The 20,578-nt window shown below is 49.0% G+C and overlaps 1 protein-coding gene across 2 annotated transcripts; it reads right to left on the bottom strand.

The window, feature by feature from the left end:
- Positions 1–2,753: 2,753 nt before the first annotated feature.
- Positions 2,754–8,806, bottom strand: LOC129820035 (stathmin-like). Of its 2 annotated transcripts, none has more exons than XM_055876844.1 (5): positions 8,706–8,806; positions 6,429–6,473; positions 5,904–6,076; positions 4,697–4,888; positions 2,754–3,825 (listed from the first exon to the last, which is right to left on the bottom strand). In XM_055876844.1, exons 2-5 carry the CDS (start codon positions 6,445–6,447, stop codon positions 3,754–3,756), a joined length of 456 nt encoding a protein of 151 aa, XP_055732819.1. In that variant the 5' UTR covers positions 6,448–6,473; positions 8,706–8,806; the 3' UTR covers positions 2,754–3,753. The 2 variants fall into 2 exon arrangements, with proteins under 2 accessions (XP_055732819.1, XP_055732818.1); XM_055876843.1 differs by lacking the exon at positions 8,706–8,806 and adding an exon at positions 7,274–7,412.
- Positions 8,807–20,578: the final 11,772 nt, after the last annotated feature.

Genomic DNA, 20,578 nt, shown 5'->3' with positions numbered 1-20,578 from the left:
CTGGAGTCTGACAATTTTTAGGGCCTTCCTCTGACACCGCTGAAGCAAGGCCCCAGTGATGTACTGGGCCGTACACACTACCCTTTGTGCCATGCGGTTGCCATACCAGGCGGTGATGCAACCAATCAGGATGCTCTCGATAGTACAGCTGTAGAACTTGAGGATCCATGCCAAATAATTTTAATACTGTATTTTGCAGTTAACTGTTTTTAGTCTGCCCTCTCTCCATGGCAGCCTCCAGACATAACTTGTGTGACTTGATGCATGCCTATGTCTGCCATCCTAGCATACTTGCAGAAGGTGAAGAATGACTGAAGTGGACAGATAAGGGAACCAAGAGTCAAATGAAGCCAGGGCAGTATGCATTTCAGTTTGATCCCATTCACAGCAAATGTTCTGAATCCACCAAATCCTACCCCCCCCCCCCCCCCCCCCCCCCCCTTCAGTCTGAACCAGTAGTTTAAATACTGTTGCTGATCAGCACTTCTCCCAAACCCCACTAGATGGCATCAGGAGTCAAAAACCCTAACCCATTGGGAAGATGTCACAAGCTTCCCAAGTGAAGCATAATGCTAAGCTCATCAGTTAGTCCCAGTGTAACATTATGTTCATTTACAATGTGCAAGATTAAGCCCAACATCCTCTCTTAACCTTTATGTGATAGGAAAATACTGGCTGCTAAATCTTAGAATGGAATCCAAAACAAAACTGAGCATCAGTTTGGATTTCAGGCTAACTACATCCTCACATCTTTAACCTGTTCTGGCTAAGTGTTAAAGGATAGTCTTCGAAGAATTTTTTATTTTTATTTATTTTATTTCACCTTTATTTAACCAGGTAGGCTAGTTGAGAACAAGTTCTCATTTGCAACTGCGACCTGGCCAAGATAAAGCATAGCAGTGTGAACAGACAACAACACAGAGTTACACATGGAGTAAACAATAAACAAGTCAATAACATGGTCGAAGAAAGAGAATCTATATACAATGTGTGCAAAAGGCATGAGGTAGGCAATAAATCGAATAATTACAATTTAGCAGATTAACACTGGAGTGATAAATCATCAGATGATCATGTGCAAGAAGAGATACTGGTGTGCAAAAGAGCAGAAAAGTAAATAAATAAAAGCAGTATGGGGGTGAGGTAGGTAAATTGGGTGGGTAGTTTACAGATGGACTATGTACAGCTGCAGCGATCGGTTAGCTGCTCGGATAGCAGATTTTTAAAGTTGTTGAGGGAGATAAAAGTCTCCAACTTCAGAGATTTTTGCAATTCGTTCCAGTCGCAGGCAGCAGAGAACTGGAAGGAAAGGCTTCCAAATGAGGTTTTGGCTTTAGGGATGATCAGTGAGATACACCTGCTGGAGCGCGTGCTACGGGTGGGTGTAGCCATCGTGACCAGTGAACTGAGATAAGGCGGCACTTTACCTAGCATAGCCTTGTAGATGACCTGGAGCCAGTGGGTCTGACGACGAACATGTAGCGAGGGCCAGCCGACTAGGGCATACAGGTCGCAGTGGTGGATCGTATAAGGTGCTTTAGTAACAAAACGGATGGCACTGTGATAAACTGCATCCAGTTTGCTGAGTAGAGTATTGGAAGCTATTTTGTAGATGACATCGCCGAAGTCGAGGATCGGTAGGATAGTCAGTTTTACTAGGGTAAGTTTGGCGGCGTGAGTGAAGGAGGCTTTGTTCCGGAATAGAAAGCCGACTAGATTTGATTTTGGATTGGAGATGTTTGATATGAGTCTGGAAGGAGAGTTTGCAGTCTAGCCAGACACCTAGGTACTTATAGATGTCCACATATTCTAGGTCGGAACCGTCCAGGGTGGTGATGCTAGTCGGGCGTGCAGGCAGCGAACGGTTGAAAAGCATGCATTTGGTTTTACTAGCGTTTAAGAGCAGTTGGAGGCCACGGAAGGAGTGTTGTATGGCATTGAAGCTCGTTTGGAGGTTAGATAGCACAGTGTCCAGGGAAGGGCCGGAAGTATACAGAATGGTGTCGTCTGCGTAGAGGTGGATCAGGGAATCACCCGCAGCAAGAGCAACATCATTGATGTATACAGAGAAAAGAGTCTGCCCGAGAATTGAACCCTGTGGTACCCCCATAGAGACTGCCAGAGGACCGGACAACATGCCCTCCGATTTGACACACTGAACTGTCTGCAAAGTAGTTGGTGAACCAGGTAAGGCAGTCATTAGAAAAACCGAGGCTATTGAGTCTGCCGATAAGAATATGGTGATTGACAGAGTCGAAAGCCTTGGCCAGGTCGATGAAGACGGCTGCACAGTAATGTCTTTTATCGATGGCGGTTATGATATCGTTTAGTACCTTGAGCGTGGCTGAGGTGCACCCGTGACCGGCTCGGAAACCGGATTGCACAGCGGAGAAGGTACGGTGGGATTCGAGATGGTCAGTGATGTTTGTTGACTTGGCTTTCGAAGACCTTAGCTAGGCAGGGCAGGATGGATATAGGTCTGTAACAGTTTGGGTCCAGGGTGTCTCCCCCTTTGAAGAGGGGGATGACAGCAGCAGCTTTCCAATCCTTGGGGATCTCAGATGATACGAAGGAGAGGTTGAACAGGCTGGTAATAGGGGGTGCGACCATGGCGGCGGACAGTTTCAGAAATAGGGGGTCCAGATTGTCAAGCCCAGGTGATTTGTATGGGTCCAGGTTTTCCAGCTCTTTCAGAACATCTGCTAATTGCGGAAAACTGAAGAGTCAAAGGAATCAATAAAGCACAAATTAAAGGCGTTTAACAATTTTATTTTTTAGTACAACAGTTAAGTCAACTAGTAACATCTATTAAGAATCCAAAGTGTATTCCTCTTTTGCATTCCATGTGTGGACCCACTTCCAGTAACATCCTAGATGATTAAACAGTCTGGCAAAGTTACTTCATTGCCCTACAACAGCACGAAGTCATGTGCTTTGAGACAAAACTCCACTTTACAAATGCATAAAATCTGCAGTGGCACAAAGATTAGATTTAGGGTGTGTCTGAAATGGCACCCTATTCCTTAGTGTACTACTTTTGGGTAGTGTAATAGGATCAGGTTGCCATATCAGCCCTAGTTCTTTAAAGAACAAGACTAGCAGATCTCTGAACAGCAAAAGCTGCAATACAACACCTGATGCTGTGAAAAAGGGTGAAACCAATCAATATGTTAACAAACAGTGATCAATAAGTGCTATGAACAGTCAGGTGTGAGATACACGGGACACTGTTCCAAAGCTGCACTATGGAATAGAGAGATCATGTCGAGGGCCTATGCACAGCACATGCTTCCTTAAAGGACAACTACGTACACTGCTATTTTTCATTACGTCAGAAGATGCAATGACAAAAGCTACATATCCAAAGAAATGGGCTGTGTATGAAACAGTTACTTGAGGTCAAATTCTTGCTTCCTCAGTCCTTTTTTCATTAATCTCTCAAAGCTTCATTGGTGGTATAAGGACAATACCTTGGATCCTATCCTCCAATGCCATTTGAAAGGAATTGAGGATTTGAAGGCTAGTAACATTTAGACAGCCGTGGAATAGAAGCAACAAGGAGACAAATATCCACATGTAAAACTATAGCAAGTACACTTATAGTAGAGAAGCTAAATTCACAAACTGGGAGAACTTATTTCTTCATAAAGTGGGTGGCAGTGAACAAAAATACTCGCCATCAACTAAATATAAATCAATCTTTGGATACGTAAAAAACCCTATAGTATACAATTCCCCTATAGACTGAACTGTTCAGTTTTCTGATGTCTCGGCACCGCCCTCTTTGGTTTCCTTCTTAGCGCGCACCTCTTCCAGTTTCTTGTCCTGGGAAGACAGAAGTTCAAAACATTAGTGACATCTTTCAAAAGTGAATTTCTTAACAGACAATAAATGCATACATTCCTTTGCCAATTTGTCACAAGCTTGACCAGTGATGTGAAGTCATTTAAAAACACTGATCATAAAACACTTAACTTTCTCCTGCAAGTCTCCCAACTACATGTACAAATTACCTCAAACTAGCCTGTACCCCTGCACACTGACTAGGTACCAATAAAGTCTACACTTGTTGTATACGGCACATGTGGCAAATAAAGTTTAATTTGATCCAAACCAACTGAACTCACTTGCAGAGATAAGTGATCAAGTTGTTGAGACGACCACCCCAGTGGGTGTATCCTTTAGGGATGGGGCATGGTTATTCGAATAAACCTTAATAAACCCACCAGGAGAGGACTGGCCACCCCTCAGGGCCTGATTCCTCTAGGTTTCTTCGTAGGGAGTTTTTCCTAGTCAACGTGCTTCTGCATCTGAGGTGCTTTCAGTTTGGGGTTTTAGGCTGGGATTACAGTTGTTTTTAGTCAAAAGCTCGCTAGCAAGAACTGCACCCTCCTGAATGGGTGTCGGCCGTGTCGAAATTTGTACAAACTTTGGAAATGTTACTGTGGTCGCTAGCTAGGCGCAGGCCATTAAGTCACTGATCATGTTCCAGAGTGTCAACACCATGATGCATCATGGGTAAATTGTGACCGATCTACAAATAGTCATTTATGATGCAAGGTGATTTGGAGTCAGCAGTCACCTGCAATATTCAACAACCCCACTGTCTTGTGTGCGTCATTGAAAATGACTGGTAGCTGAGTCAGATGATCACAGCAAGACAGATATGCAGGTAAAAAAAGATAGTCCAACATACCTTCTCCTTGAACTTCTCACTCATGGCTGCCTGAAGGGCCTCCTTGTTTTCTTTGTTAGCCTCCATCTTCTGGTTAAGCTTCTCCTCTGCTATCTTGCTGAAGTTGTTGTTCTCCTCCATGGCTTTCCTTTGCACCTCCTTCTCATGCTCCCGCTTCTCAGCGAGGTGTTTCAGAACCTCCGCTTCATGGGACTGGAGGATGGCACAAGAGGAGTGCGATTCAGACATCCAACTACAAAACATTTTAATAATACAGAACCGGGTTCCCCAACTGGCTGCAGCCACAGGTGATTTGCCCACACCCAAGTTCTGGGGGGCAGGACATAAGACAAGGAGTTTAAACATTTGGGAAATCTGTGCCAAAGTATTCCCCACACAGAGATACACAAATGTAAGCAATGAATGAAAGGAAAAGGTTTTAGTCAATCATAGGTTGGAAATTGAGAGAAGCTCAAATGGCTATCAAAACAAAAGAAACACTGAATCTAGTTGATCCCTATCATAGAGGCTTGTCAGGGCAACAAGGCAAAATATTTGAATGTGAATAATAGTGATGGGGGGGGGGGGGGGGGGGAAGACAAATCTATCTAGTTACGTCAGGATATTGTAGTCGTATTTGGATTTATTGGGATCCTGCTTCCTTGGGGTCCAAAAAGGACAAAATTGATAAAGCAATTAATAAAGTAACACTACTCATAATTTGACAATATAGCATATCATAGACAATAACGCAATATTTTTGCACTAGCTGGCTGTACCTGCACCAAAATGCCAGTACACTCTTTTAAAATTGGCAGGCATTCGTTGCACTTTTACTTCCCTGACTGAACAAAAACTCAAAGCTCAGTCTTGTCCCTCTGCAGAATGTTTAGATCAAATCTCAAAATTAGTATCAAATCGTAAGAGTAACAATAAATATTGTATCAGCATCTAAGCAGGGTGGGAAATTAACCTTAGTCCACCAGCCACAGTGGCAGGTAGATGGATAAACTACCAGTCAAGCAGAAATGTTCCACCCAAGTTCCATGATAGCCTTTTGTTTTTACCTAACAATATACACTATTAATCATGGGTGAGGGTAGATGACCCTTTTGTCAAAAAAGGTCATTTCTGGACAATATACTTCCCTTTAGGGGACCCTTTTTGGCTCAAGAGCATCTCCATAGGCAAAAAGTTCAGTCTAGCATCTAACTGGAGCACAACCCACCTTCCTCCTCTCCTCTGCAGCCTCTAGTTTCCTCTGAATCTCCTCCAGGGACAGGTCCTTCTTCTTGGGGGGAGAAAGGGGGAACTCTCCCTTGGCATCTGGAGCTGGAGCTCCTAGGATCACCTCGAACGCCTGGCCAGACGCACGTTTGTCAATCTCCTTAACCAGAATATCTGGATGGGACAAATTATGCATTTCAGTTACTGAAACAAGTACATCAACATGGCGGTTTCTATTGTAATGGGGAACTTGTCTGTGTGCAGAAATACTAAGCCTTCCAAACAAGGGAAGCGGACTAAGGACAGGGATGTGAACAATCAAGGGGGGGGGGGGGGGTGCAGACAGAATTGGGCCACTATACATTTTTTTTTTATATATAACTTCTCCTTCCTCTCATCTGGACTGATGGGAATAGACGTGACTGGTGAAAACCATATGGTGGAAGCTCATTAGACTGGCTTCCACCTGGTCACTTTAAGATAAGAGTGGAACAAATATTTTCAGCTTTTAAAAATCACAACTTGCCTCCGCAGGAAGAGGCCATTTCAGCAGTGGACAGAGTCAATGTACCTGGAAGGAAGAAAAAGTATGAATTAGTAACACATTTATTTAATAAAGCACTTTCAAAATCAGTTGTCAGAGTGCTTTTACAGTAACCCGTCCTAGACACCAACAAGCACACTTAATAAACCTTTATAATGCATTAGTATGTCCTTGAACATGAAGAACCAGCTACACCCACTCCCTGCGGACTGGATGAAATCTCCATCTTCACAGGGTGCCTGAATCAACAGAGCACTAGCACCCTCTGCTGTGATAGAGACCTCACTGTGTTCAGGTGGAACACTAAACAGAGCTGCGAAAAGCAAAACAAGGCCCACCCAGTGGAGACATCTTTCGGTCATGTTCAACACTGCAACCAACCACCGCCCTATTAAAAAAATAACTGTGGCATTCATTCACAGCTAACTATGGCACATTAAAACACAAGTAGGGCCAGGAAGATACCAGTATCACTATTCATTAGTATCTTGACAAGGAAACAAAACAAGGAATCAAACATTATGTTGTCATCCAGAGACACTTTTATTTTCCCAACCGAAGCACAAAATTTTACATAACTGTTTTTTTTTAAACGACCAAAGAGTTCTAACTTCACGTTCTTATTTTTGCCATGAAAACAATATAGCAATACGAGTATTTTCCCGGCCCCACGGTCTAGCATGTACAATAGATTTAATGAAATCAAGAAGCCCCTACTGTAAGTTAGATGGGCGAGGCCCTTCCAATGCCAGGCTACAGCCTCAGTTGCAGGGATACATGTTGATGAATAAACAGGCTGTGTCTTAGAACAAAAGGCTAAAGCTTACCAACATTGCAGGGGGTTGAAAATGCCATTGGGGAGTTAAAGATATTTTCCAGCTATAATATACAACCGAAGCCAACAAGACTAATCTCTGAATATAGACGCAGTCAGCAGAACAAGCTGCAAAAACGGTGCACCTGTTTGTGCGTAGTTCACTAGCTAAAAACCACAAGAGGGGGGGGGGTCGAGAGCAGCTAGTTAATACTTGAACCATTCAAAAGCAAAAAGAATCATAATCACCGTTATTCGCTAAATACATGTGCATGTACAGGAATTTGACTGGTGAAGTGGTGCTGCCAAAGTCAGACAAACATGCGGAGGTTTGTCAAGAACTCAAGGATAAATATCAACTTACGTAAGAACGTATAAAGTATTTCCATGTAACTTATCTAGCTCATGATGCACTTAACCCAAATGTATTATCTTCGATAAAAAGGGGGGGGGGGGGGGGCATCTGAAGCAATCAAAATATAACACTAACCTTAGTTCTAAATACAGAGACTAGCTAACGTTTCAGGGTCACAAAACTTGTTTAGGTTCCAAAATATTAGGTAACGGCACAAGAAAGCCGCTTTTGTTTGGTTGCAAAGAACGTAAATGTGAGCAGCTGCAAACAAAGAGAGGCGCGAGCGCGTGCTCCAACAGCTCAGCCCACTTTGCTACTTGCACGATGCCCCTCTATTTCAAGTTCAATGTGTATGAACGACTGGTAAATTGTGATTTAACCTGAACGTTCAACGAACAATCATTGAAACGTCAATATCGCTGAGAATTGTTAGTGGCGACGGAAAACTTCAAATATGGATGCCAACAGCGTTTGTTTTTCAAAATAACCTGCAAACAAAATGCTTAAGTCACCGAAATGCATCAATGAATGACCGAATGGCTCAAAGTAGGCTAAATTAGCTCGTTTAAAATTTTCAAAGACCTGTGCATATTATAGTAAATGCAGAATGACTTTTTACTAGCTAGTTACGTCGTGTAATCAATAGAAAGTAATTTGCGCCACGCACTATCAAGTGTGCATCCTTACCCAGTAAGTAACGTCAAGACAAACACTCAACTTGTCACTGTCTGAAGGCAACAGAACAATCAAAAGATGACTAACGTTACAGTACCACGGAACAATAGTAGTTAACCAGCGTTCTCCACGTTCGTTACAATTACATTTTCACTCGAGCAATCAGAAACTATTTTGAAAGACATGAAATTAGCTAGTTTGGTTAGTTAACGTCCAAAAAAAACCGAGGACAACCGTGGCGTTCAGCAAATATTGAAGCTGAGAGGTAACCCATTTTATCACCACTCGACCAACTCGTTTTTTTTTTTTTTTTTAAATACATACCAGGCAAGATTAGCTAGAACATTCCAATCTTTAAATCATATTTTTTTGTAAGGATAACGTTAACTACGCAACAGACTAATGTTACACCCACCTTTACAAACAGTGAAACAAATTTCTCCTCAGCAGCCAGACTTTAGCCGCGAATTTTCTGCTCGAGCATGGCCAGTTCGCGCATAAAAAGCCCCAAATGTGTCGTCAACGCCAATTCTGCAATTCTATTGGCTGTTTACTACCCTCTCCGCACTCTTGGTAATTGTAGTTTTTGGGATTTCTAGACATCAGCACAGACAAGACGAGCGTCTCCATAACATTCAATTACTTTGGTAATGAATAATGAACGTCGAATGTATTTAGTGGAATATATACATTTATTGTTTCAATTTTATTCATCAAAAATATGTGTATTTTGGGGATGAAATGTCAAACGTGTGTCCTTGACCTGCATTTAAGGGCTTACAGCCCTTGAATAAAGTGTGTGATGATTACATAAATCTTCAATGTATCGCTCCAACTAACCAGACGCACGTTCTTGACCGTGAACTACCGAGGACTGCCTTTGCCTTCATCTGTGTATTGGCCATAGTAGACTGACTGAAGGGTAGCTATACGATTTATTGGATGAAATACCGTTTTTATCACGTTGTCTTTGCCATTTGGGCTCCCGAGTGGCACAGGAGTCTAAGGCACTGCATCTCAATGCTAGAGGCGGGACTACAGACCTGGTTCGATTCCAGGCTGAATCACAACCGGCCGTGATTGGGAGTCACATAGGGCGCTGCACAATTTGCCCAGGGTTGTCCGGGTTAGGGTTTGGCCAGGGCATTTGTTCTTAACTGACTTGCCTAGTTAAATAAAGGATACATAAATACATTTTTTTTAAATTGAATATATTTTATTTTGTGCAATATCTTCCATAGTCATGGCTGTTATTTTGTCCTACTTTTTTTTAATCACACAGAGAGCTATGACTGCAGAGGATCCATGGAATGACCCATGTTTCCTCCAGAGCCAGAAAGCTGCAGTTATGCATCATTTATCAACATAATTTATTGTATTGTTATTAGAGGACTTGAGAGGGCTGCCTCCCCAATCCTGAAGGAAGTCAGCTTCTGCCTGTCTGTTTGTTAGGTAATGTCACACCCCAGGACTCCAACACTGAGACTATAAGAAATCTCTAAAGGCTTTATGTGTAACGGCTGGTGCTGTCCTCATCCTCGGAGGAGGTGAGGAGAGAAGGATCTTCAGACCAATACGCAGCATTTGGGAAATAAGCCATCTTTATTTTAAATGCGACGGCAACACGAAACGAAACAAAACACTTTCCAAACTACAAAACAAGAAAACGACGTTGACGAAAACCTGAACATAAACTTACATAACTAAACATAAACTTACGTACAGGAAACAGACGACATCGAAACGAAACGAAACAAACAAACGCTACAGTCCAGTGTGGTACGAACATACATACTGACACAGGAGACATCTACACTCAACACAAACCCATATACTACACCCCATAACCCCTTTACCATATAAACACCCAAAACTAACAAAACATAAACATTCCCCATGTCACACCCTGACCTAACTAAAATAATCAAGAAAACAAAGAATACTAAGGCCAGGGCGTGACATAACCCCCCCCTTGAGGCGCGAACTCCGGGCGCACCATACACAGTCTAGGGGAGGGTCTGGGTGGGCTTCCCTCCACGGTGGCGGCTCCGGCTCTGGTCGTGGTCCCCACTTCACCACAGTCCCTAACCACCTCCTTAGCTTCTTCAAAATGACCCCTCTCCACATTAACCCCATTGCATTAAGGGGCAGTTCTGGACTAAGGGGCAGCTCCGGACTAAGGGGCAGTACCAGGGTAAGGGGCAGTACCAGGGTAAGGGGCAGTACCAGGGTCAGGGGCAGTACCAGGGTAAGGGGCAGTACCAGGGTAAGGGGCAGCACCAGGGTAAGGGGCAGCACCAGGATAAGGGGCAGCTCCGGACTGAAGAATGGCAGCTCCGGACTGAGGGACTGCAGCTCCGGACTGAGGGACTGCAGCTCCGGACTGAGGGATGGCCCATGGCTGGCTGACGGATCTGGCTGCTCATGGCTAGCTGACGGATCTGGCTGCTCATGGCTAGCTGACGGATCTGGCTGCTCATGGCTAGCTGACGGATCTGGCTGCTCATGGCTAGCTGACGGATCTGGCTGCTCATGGCTAGCTGACGGATCTGGCTGCTCATGGCTGGCTGACGGATCTGGCTGCTCATGGCTAGCTGACGGATCTGGCTGCTCATGGCTGGCTGACGGATCTGGCTGCTCATGGCTAGCTGACGGATCTGGCTGCTCATGGCTAGCTGACGGATCTGGCTGCTCATGGCTAGCTGACGGATCTGGCTGCTCATGGCTAGCTGACGGATCTGGCTGCTCATGGCTGGCTGACGGATCTGGCTGCTCATGGCTGGCTGACGGATCTGGCTGCTCATGGCTGGCTGACTGATCTGGCTGCTCCTGTCTGGTTGGCGGCTCTGACAGATCCTGTCTGGTTGGCGGCTCTGGCAGATCCTGTCTGGTTGGCGGCTCTGGCAGATCCTGTCTGGTTGGCGGCTCTGGCAGATCCTGTCTGACGGACGGCTCTAGCGGCTCCTGTCTGGCTGGCGGCTCTAGCGGCTCCTGTCTGGCGGACGGCTCAGTAGGCTCATGGCAGACGGGCGGCTTTGCAGGCTCATGGCAGACGGGCGGCTTTGCAGGCTCATGGCAGACGGATGGCTCAGATGGCGCTGGGGAGACGGATGGCTCAGATGGCGCTGGGGAGACGGATGGCTCAGATGGCGCTGGGGAGACGGATGGCTCAGATGGCGCTGGGGAGACGGGCAGTTCAGTCATCGCTGTGCAGACGGCAGACTCCTGCCGGCTGAGGCGCACTGTAGGCCTGGTGCGTGGTGCCGGGACTGGTGGCACCGGGCTGGGGACACGCATCTCAGGGCTAGTGCGGGGAGAAGGAACAGGGTATACTGGACCCTGGGAGCGCACATTAGGCCTAGTGCGTGGTGCCGGAACTGGTGGTACCGGGCTGGGGACACGCATCTCAGGGCTAGTGCGGGGAGCAGGAACAGGGCATACTGGACCCTGGGGACGCACATTAGGCCTAGTGCGTGGGGCCGGAACTGGTGGTACCGGACTGGGGACACGCATCTCAGGGCTAATGCGGGGAGCAGCAACAGGACGCACAGGACTCTGGGTACACACAGGAGGCTTGGTGCGTAATTTAGGCACTGGTGGTAAAGGGCTGGAGACACGCACCATAAGGCTAGTGCGTGGAGGAGGCACTGGTTGTACTGGGCTGGGGACCGTCACAGGAGAGTTAGTACATAGGGCTAATATAGGAGGTGCAGGACTAGGGAGGCGTACAGGAGGCCTGGTTCGTGGGACTGTCCTTTCCAGACGGTTAGCACGCACATCAGGACGAGCATGTAGAGCTGACTCAGGTAACCTCACATCCCGCACACGCTCTGTCGGGTGGATCTTGTGCCTCACGCACCAACACAGCAGCTCCCTCATTTCACTCTCTTCCAACCTCCCCAATAAATCCTTAACCGTCTCTGCATCATTCCCATTGCTCCCCTCCAATCTCAGCCCGACTGGCTCAGGTTCCCTCTTAGAGGAAGCACGGGAAGCACGGGAAGTTGACGCAGTTCTCCCATCTGGACTCGCCACATTCCCCATGAGCCCCTCCCCAAGAAATTTTTGGGTATTACTCACGGGTCTCCAGCCTTGCTTCCTTGCTGCCTCCTCATATCGCCTCCTCTCGGCTTTCGCTGCCTCCAGCTCTTCACGAGGGAGGCGATATTCTCCAGGTTGATCCCAAGGTCCATCTCCTTCCAATTCGTCCTCCCAACTCCAGAAATCCTGTGTAGGTAGGTCCTGTTGCCGCCTTCCATGCCGCTTGGTCCTATGGTGGGTGATTCTGTAATGGCTGGTGCTGTCCTCATCCTCGGAGGAGGTGAGGAGAGAAGGATCTTCAGACCAATACGCAGCATTTGGGAAATAAGCCATCTTTATTTTAAATGCGACGGCAACACGAAACGAAACAAAACACTTTCCAAACTACAAAACAAGAAAACGACGTTGACGAAAACCTGAACATAAACTTACATAACTAAACATAAACTTACGTACAGGAAACAGACGACATCGAAACGAAACGAAACAAACAAACGCTACAGTCCAGTGTGGTACGAACATACATACTGACACAGGAGACATCTACACTCAACACAAACCCATATACTACACCCCATAACCCCTTTACCATATAAACACCCAAAACTAACAAAACATAAACATTCCCCATGTCACACCCTGACCTAACTAAAATAATCAAGAAAACAAAGAATACTAAGGCCAGGGCGTGACATAACCCCCCCCTTGAGGCGCGAACTCCGGGCGCACCATACACAGTCTAGGGGAGGGTCTGGGTGGGCTTCCCTCCACGGTGGCGGCTCCGGCTCTGGTCGTGGTCCCCACTTCACCACAGTCCCTAACCACCTCCTTAGCTTCTTCAAAATGACCCCTCTCCACATTAACCCCATTGCATTAAGGGGCAGTTCTGGACTAAGGGGCAGCTCCGGACTAAGGGGCAGTACCAGGGTAAGGGGCAGTACCAGGGTAAGGGGCAGTACCAGGGTCAGGGGCAGTACCAGGGTAAGGGGCAGTACCAGGGTAAGGGGCAGCACCAGGGTAAGGGGCAGCACCAGGATAAGGGGCAGCTCCGGACTGAAGAATGGCAGCTCCGGACTGAGGGACTGCAGCTCCGGACTGAGGGACTGCAGCTCCGGACTGAGGGATGGCCCATGGCTGGCTGACGGATCTGGCTGCTCATGGCTAGCTGACGGATCTGGCTGCTCATGGCTAGCTGACGGATCTGGCTGCTCATGGCTAGCTGACGGATCTGGCTGCTCATGGCTAGCTGACGGATCTGGCTGCTCATGGCTAGCTGACGGATCTGGCTGCTCATGGCTGGCTGACGGATCTGGCTGCTCATGGCTAGCTGACGGATCTGGCTGCTCATGGCTGGCTGACGGATCTGGCTGCTCATGGCTAGCTGACGGATCTGGCTGCTCATGGCTAGCTGACGGATCTGGCTGCTCATGGCTAGCTGACGGATCTGGCTGCTCATGGCTGGCTGACGGATCTGGCTGCTCATGGCTGGCTGACGGATCTGGCTGCTCATGGCTGGCTGACGGATCTGGCTGCTCATGGCTGGCTGACTGATCTGGCTGCTCCTGTCTGGTTGGCGGCTCTGACAGATCCTGTCTGGTTGGCGGCTCTGGCAGATCCTGTCTGGTTGGCGGCTCTGGCAGATCCTGTCTGGTTGGCGTCTCTGGCAGATCCTGTCTGACGGACGGCTCTAGCGGCTCCTGTCTGGCTGGCGGCTCTAGCGGCTCCTGTCTGGCGGACGGCTCAGTAGGCTCATGGCAGACGGGCGGCTTTGCAGGCTCATGGCAGACGGGCGGCTTTGCAGGCTCATGGCAGACGGATGGCTCAGATGGCGCTGGGGAGACGGATGGCTCAGATGGCGCTGGGGAGACGGATGGCTCAGATGGCGCTGGGGAGACGGATGGCTCAGATGGCGCTGGGGAGACGGGCAGTTCAGTCATCGCTGTGCAGACGGCAGACTCCTGCCGGCTGAGGCGCACTGTAGGCCTGGTGCGTGGTGCCGGGACTGGTGGCACCGGGCTGGGGACACGCATCTCAGGGCTAGTGCGGGGAGAAGGAACAGGGTATACTGGACCCTGGGAGCGCACATTAGGCCTAGTGCGTGGTGCCGGAACTGGTGGTACCGGGCTGGGGACACGCATCTCAGGGCTAGTGCGGGGAGCAGGAACAGGGCATACTGGACCCTGGGGACGCACATTAGGCCTAGTGCGTGGGGCCGGAACTGGTGGTACCGGACTGGGGACACGCATCTCAGGGCTAATGCGGGGAGCAGCAACAGGACGCACAGGACTCTGGGTACACACAGGAGGCTTGGTGCGTAATTTAGGCACTGGTGGTAAAGGGCTGGAGACACGCACCATAAGGCTAGTGCGTGGAGGAGGCACTGGTTGTACTGGGCTGGGGACCGTCACAGGAGAGTTAGTACATAGGGCTAATATAGGAGGTGCAGGACTAGGGAGGCGTACAGGAGGCCTGGTTCGTGGGACTGTCCTTTCCAGACGGTTAGCACGCACATCAGGACGAGCATGTAGAGCTGACTCAGGTAACCTCACATCCCGCACACGCTCTGTCGGGTGGATCTTGTGCCTCACGCACCAACACAGCAGCTCCCTCATTTCACTCTCTTCCAACCTCCCCAATAAATCCTTAACCGTCTCTGCATCATTCCCATTGCTCCCCTCCAATCTCAGCCCGACTGGCTCAGGTTCCCTCTTAGAGGAAGCACGGGAAGCACGGGAAGTTGACGCAGTTCTCCCATCTGGACTCGCCACATTCCCCATGAGCCCCTCCCCAAGAAATTTTTGGGTATTACTCACGGGTCTCCAGCCTTGCTTCCTTGCTGCCTCCTCATATCGCCTCCTCTCGGCTTTCGCTGCCTCCAGCTCTTCACGAGGGAGGCGATATTCTCCAGGTTGATCCCAAGGTCCATCTCCTTCCAATTCGTCCTCCCAACTCCAGAAATCCTGTGTAGGTAGGTCCTGTTGCCGCCTTCCATGCCGCTTGGTCCTATGGTGGGTGATTCTGTAATGGCTGGTGCTGTCCTCATCCTCGGAGGAGGTGAGGAGAGAAGGATCTTCAGACCAATACGCAGCATTTGGGAAATAAGCCATCTTTATTTTAAATGCGACGGCAACACGAAACGAAACAAAACACTTTCCAAACTACAAAACAAGAAAACGACGTTGACGAAAACCTGAACATAAACTTACATAACTAAACATAAACTTACGTACAGGAAACAGACGACATCGAAACGAAACGAAACAAACAAACGCTACAGTCCAGTGTGGTACGAACATACATACTGACACAGGAGACATCTACACTCAACACAAACCCATATACTACACCCCATAACCCCTTTACCATATAAACACCCAAAACTAACAAAACATAAACATTCCCCATGTCACACCCTGACCTAACTAAAATAATCAAGAAAACAAAGAATACTAAGGCCAGGGCGTGACATTATGTTTGTTCTCTATAACTAGGCTAGCACACCACAGACTTCACAGTCTACAAACTCTTATCTCCAAGAAATGTGTTTTTTTTCAGGAAGAGAGGGAGACAAGGGGAAGCAGAAGATGGAGAAGGAAAGAGAAAGGGAAGATAAAGAGAGGAAGAAAATAGCTGTCACATGATAAGTCCATGCTGAAAAAAGATTGAAAATAAATAAATAAAAGGTAGCACACTGGAGCTGCATAGCCTATAACCTACATTGAGTGCCAGCTTTTCTTTCTTTACTGTCACATAAGTCTCTTACTTATCCCATATTCTGTAGTTGGGGGATTTAATACAGTCTCATTTCTGCCTGGCACCATGTTTGCCATCCTTTCATGTCACCATATGGTGGTCCACTTCAGGCAAGATGGCTAACAGGAGTTACATCCCCTTCCTCATTGTCTACCCACAGCTACCATCATCCATCATCAAATCAAATCACATTTTATTGGTCACATACAAATATTTGGCAGATGTTATTGAGGGTGTAGAAAAATGCTTGTGTTCCTAACTCCAACAGTGCAGTAGTAACTAACAATTCACAACAATACACACACATAGGGGCCAAGCCAAATTTCTCCAGGACCCAGTTGCACAGGGCGGGATTCAGATCCAGGGCCCCAAGCTTAATGATGAGCATCATTCTTACATAGGTATTCCTCTTGTCCAGATGCGATAGAGTAGTGTGGAGTGCAATGGCGATTGCATCATCTGTGGATCTATTGGGGCGGTATGCTAATTGAAGTGGGTCTAGGGTGACAGGTAAGGTAGAGATGATATGATCCTTAACTAGCCTCTCAAAACACTTCATGATGACAGAAGTGAGTGCAACAGGGCAATAGTAATTTAGTTCAGTTACCTTTGCTTTCTTGGGTATAGGAACGATGGTGGACATCTTGAAGCAAGTGGAGACAGCAGACTGGGATAGGGACAGATTTAATATTTCCATAAACACTCCAGCCAGCTGGTCTGCGCATGTTCTGAGGACGCTGCTAGGTATGTGCCCTTTGGACGCGGCTAGGTGCAAACATGCTTTAGTTCATTAGGATTGAACGATGGGGACTAATTATTAATAATGGTGGTCAGTGGAACAATATCTTCTGTCTCCCATTATGTCAGTTGTCCTTTTAGTATGTATCTGACCTCTGCAGAAATTGAACCTATGATCTTGCCATTGCCAGCACCATGCATGCTCTTACTAACTAAGCCACATACAGTATCAGTCTTTGGACAGTCCTTCCTACATGCACCAGTAGCTAGCTATACAATTAATGGGAAAGATCCACTCAATTCCCCTGAATTGGACATACAGAAGGGGGTTATGTAAACGTTAGTGTTGGGATTGAGGAAAAATTTAACTTCACTCAAAATAAAATGACGAACCATGTCATTTCATGGTATTTTTAGCTTGATTCTCACCTGATAGCAAAGAAAAACAATAGCCCAGACATAAAAGAGGCATTGCTTTTGTTCAGGATGTGTGATATCGAGCTCTCTGAATATTTTAAACTTCCCTGTGTTTATATTTAGATGGCTTTTCCTTTGTTTGTGTCACTTCGGTTCCAGCTCACAATTTAACCAATTAAGTTCTACATCAGTTTTACATACTTTAGTTGAATGCACTGATTGTAATTTGGTCAGGATAAAATTAACTAAAGATATAACAACAAAAAATAACTAAAACATACAGAAATCAGGCATTTTCAACACAAGGCTTTTGGTATTGTCGTAGCACTGTGTGAGATCTTTCCAGAGTTTGTGGGACTGTACAGAGATTATGGATCCTGCTCTCTCTTTCCAGGCCAGTGAAGTCAGTGTTCATTGATTGCTGTAGTTCAGCCTGCTACCCATTTATATTGTCTATCTATAATCGCTGAGTCACCTAAACCTCTCTGATATGCCCTCATCATTTGAACTGGATATACCCATGGATAATGTATATCTGTCCCCTGTCTGTGATAAAGCAAGAGCCTACATTATCAGGCACAATCTGTTGATCGATCTCGCATTGCCATCTATGAAAACAAATCACCATGCCATGTTATTTGTAAAATTAACAAGCATAGTATGAGAATAGATGTCACGTTCCTGACCTGTTTTCCTTTGTTTTGTATTCATTTTAGTTGGTCAGGGCGTGAGTTGGGTGGGTTTGTCTATGTTTGTATTTCTATGTGGGGTTTTGTGTTCGGCCTGGTATGATTCTCAATTAGAGACAGGTGTGTATTGTTTGTCTCTAATTGAGAGTCATACAAAGGCAGCCAGGGTTTCACTGGTGTTTTGTGGGTGTTTGTTCCTGTGTCCTCACAGGACAGTTGAAGGTTAGTCACGTTTGTTGTTTTGTAGTTTGTAGTGTCTTGTTTGCTGGTTTTCATTAAAAGTATGATTAATCACCAATCCGCATCTTGGTCCGATCCATGCTCCTCCTCGTTTGAGGAGGAGAACAACAATGACTGCCTTTACAGAAACACCCACCACAACAGGACCAAGCGGATTGAGGAGAGAGAAAAGGAACTAAGGCACTGGACACAGGAGGAATGGTCTTGGGAGATCATGGACGGAAAGGGACCCTGGGGAAGGGTTGGAGAGAATCGCCGCTCTCGGGAGGAGAGGAAGGCAGCCACAGCCCAGGAGCGCTGGTATGAGGAGGCAGCACATAGGAGAGGCCGGAAGCCCGAGAGGCTCACCCAAGAATTTCTGGGGGGGGGGCTAAAGGGGAGTGTGGCGAAGCCGGGTTGGATACCTGAGCCAACTCCCCGGGCTTGCCGTGGAGTAAGAGGGCGTCGTACTGGTCAGACACCGTGTTATGCGGTGAAGCGCACGGTGTCCCCAGTACGCGTGCTTAGCCCAGTGCGGGCTATTCCACCTTGCCGCACTGGGAGGGCTAGGTTGGGCATCGAGCCGGATGCCATGAAGCCGGCCCAACGTATCTGGCCTCCAGTACGTCTCCTCAGGCCGGCGTACATGGCACCAGCCTTACAGGTGGTGTCCCCGGTTCGCCTGCATAGCCCAGTGCGGGCTATTCCACCTCGCCGCACTGGCAGGGCTACGGGGTCCATTCAACCTGGTAAGGTTGGGGAGGCTCGGTGCTCAAGAGCACGTGTCCTCCTTCACGGTCCGGTATATCCGGCGCCACCTTCCCACCCCAGCTCAGTACCACCAGTGCCTACACCACGCACCAGGCTTCCAGTGCATCTCCAGAGCCCTGTTCCTCTTCCACGTACTCTCCCTATGGTGCGTGTCTCCAGCCCGGTGCCTCCAGTTCCGGCACCACGCACCAAGCCTCCTGTGCGTCTCCAGAGCCCTGGACGCACTGTTCCTTCTCCCCGCACTCGCCCTGAGGTGCGTGCCCTCAGCCCGGTACCTCCAGTTCCGGTACCACGCACCAGGCCTAGAGTGCGCCACGAGAGTCCAGTGTGCCCTGTTCCTGTTCCCCGCACTCGCCCTGAGGTGCGTGCCCTCAGCCCGGTACCTCCAGTTCCGGTACCACGCACCAGGCCTATAGTGCGTCTCAGCCGGCCAGAGTCTGCCGTCTGCCCAGCGGTGCCTGAACGGCCCGTCTGCCCAGCTCCGTCTGAGCCATCTGTCTGCCCAGCGCCGTCTGAGCCATCTGTCTGCCCAGCGCCGTCTGAGCCATCTGTCTGCCCAGCGCCGTCTGAGCCATCTGTCTGCCCAGCGCCGTCTGAGCCATCTGTCTGCCCAGCGCCGTCTGAGCCATCTGTCTGCCCAGCGCCATCTGAGCCGCCCGTCTGTCCCGAGCCAGTAGAGCCGCCCGTCTGTCCCGAGCCAGTAGAGCCGCCCGTCTGTCCCGAGCCAGTAGAGCCGCCCGTCTGTCCCGAGACGCCCGCCAGTCAGGAGCTGCCAGAGACGCCCGCCAGTCAGGAGCTGCCAGAGACGCCCGCCAGTCAGGAGCTGCCAGAGACGCCCGCCAGTCAGGAGCTGCCAGAGACGCCCGCCAGTCAGGAGCTGCCAGAGACGCCCGCCAGTCAGGAGCTGCCAGAGACGCCCGCCAGTCAGGAGCTGCCAGAGACGCCCGCCAGTCAGGAGCTGCCAGAGACGCCCGCCAGTCAGGAGCTGCCAGAGACGCCCGCCAGTCAGGAGCTGCCAGAGACGCCCGCCAGTCAGGAGCTGCCAGAGACGCCCGCCAGTCAGGAGCTGCCAGAGACGCCCGCCAGTCAGGAGCTGCCAGAGACGCCCGCCAGTCAGGAGCTGCCCGAGACGCCCGCCAGTCAGGAGCTGCCCGAGACGCCCGCCAGTCAGGAGCTGCCCGAGACGCCCGCCAGTCAGGAGCTGCCCGAGACGCCCGCCAGTCAGGAGCTGCCAGAGACGTCCGACAGTCCGGAGCTGCCCTACAGTCCGGAGCTGCCGTACAGTCCGGAGCTGCCGTACAGTCCGGAGCTGCCCTACAGTCCGGAGCTGCCACTCAGCCAGGACCTGCCGGAGTCCCTCAGCCAGGACCTGCCGCCCCTTATCCCGGTGCTGGTCCTTATCCCGGTGCTGGTCCTTGTCCCGGTGCTGCCCCTTGTCCCGGTGCTGCCCCTTGTCCCGGTGCTGCCCCTTGTCCCGGTGCTGCCCCTTGTCCCGGTGCTGCCCCTTGTCCCGGTGCTGCCCCTTGTCCCGGTGCTGCCCCTTGTCCCGGTGCTGCCCCTTGTCCCGGTGCTGCCCCTTGTCCCGGTGCTGCCCCTTCATTTAGGTGGGGTTAGTGGGAGGGTGGTCATTGGGAGGGGGATAAAGAAGCGGGGATTGATT

The sequence above is a fragment of the Salvelinus fontinalis genome, chromosome 22 (assembly GCF_029448725.1).
Source record: "Salvelinus fontinalis isolate EN_2023a chromosome 22, ASM2944872v1, whole genome shotgun sequence".
Classification (NCBI taxonomy): domain Eukaryota; kingdom Metazoa; phylum Chordata; class Actinopteri; order Salmoniformes; family Salmonidae; genus Salvelinus; species Salvelinus fontinalis.
This window is presented reverse-complemented; position numbering and strand designations above follow the sequence as displayed.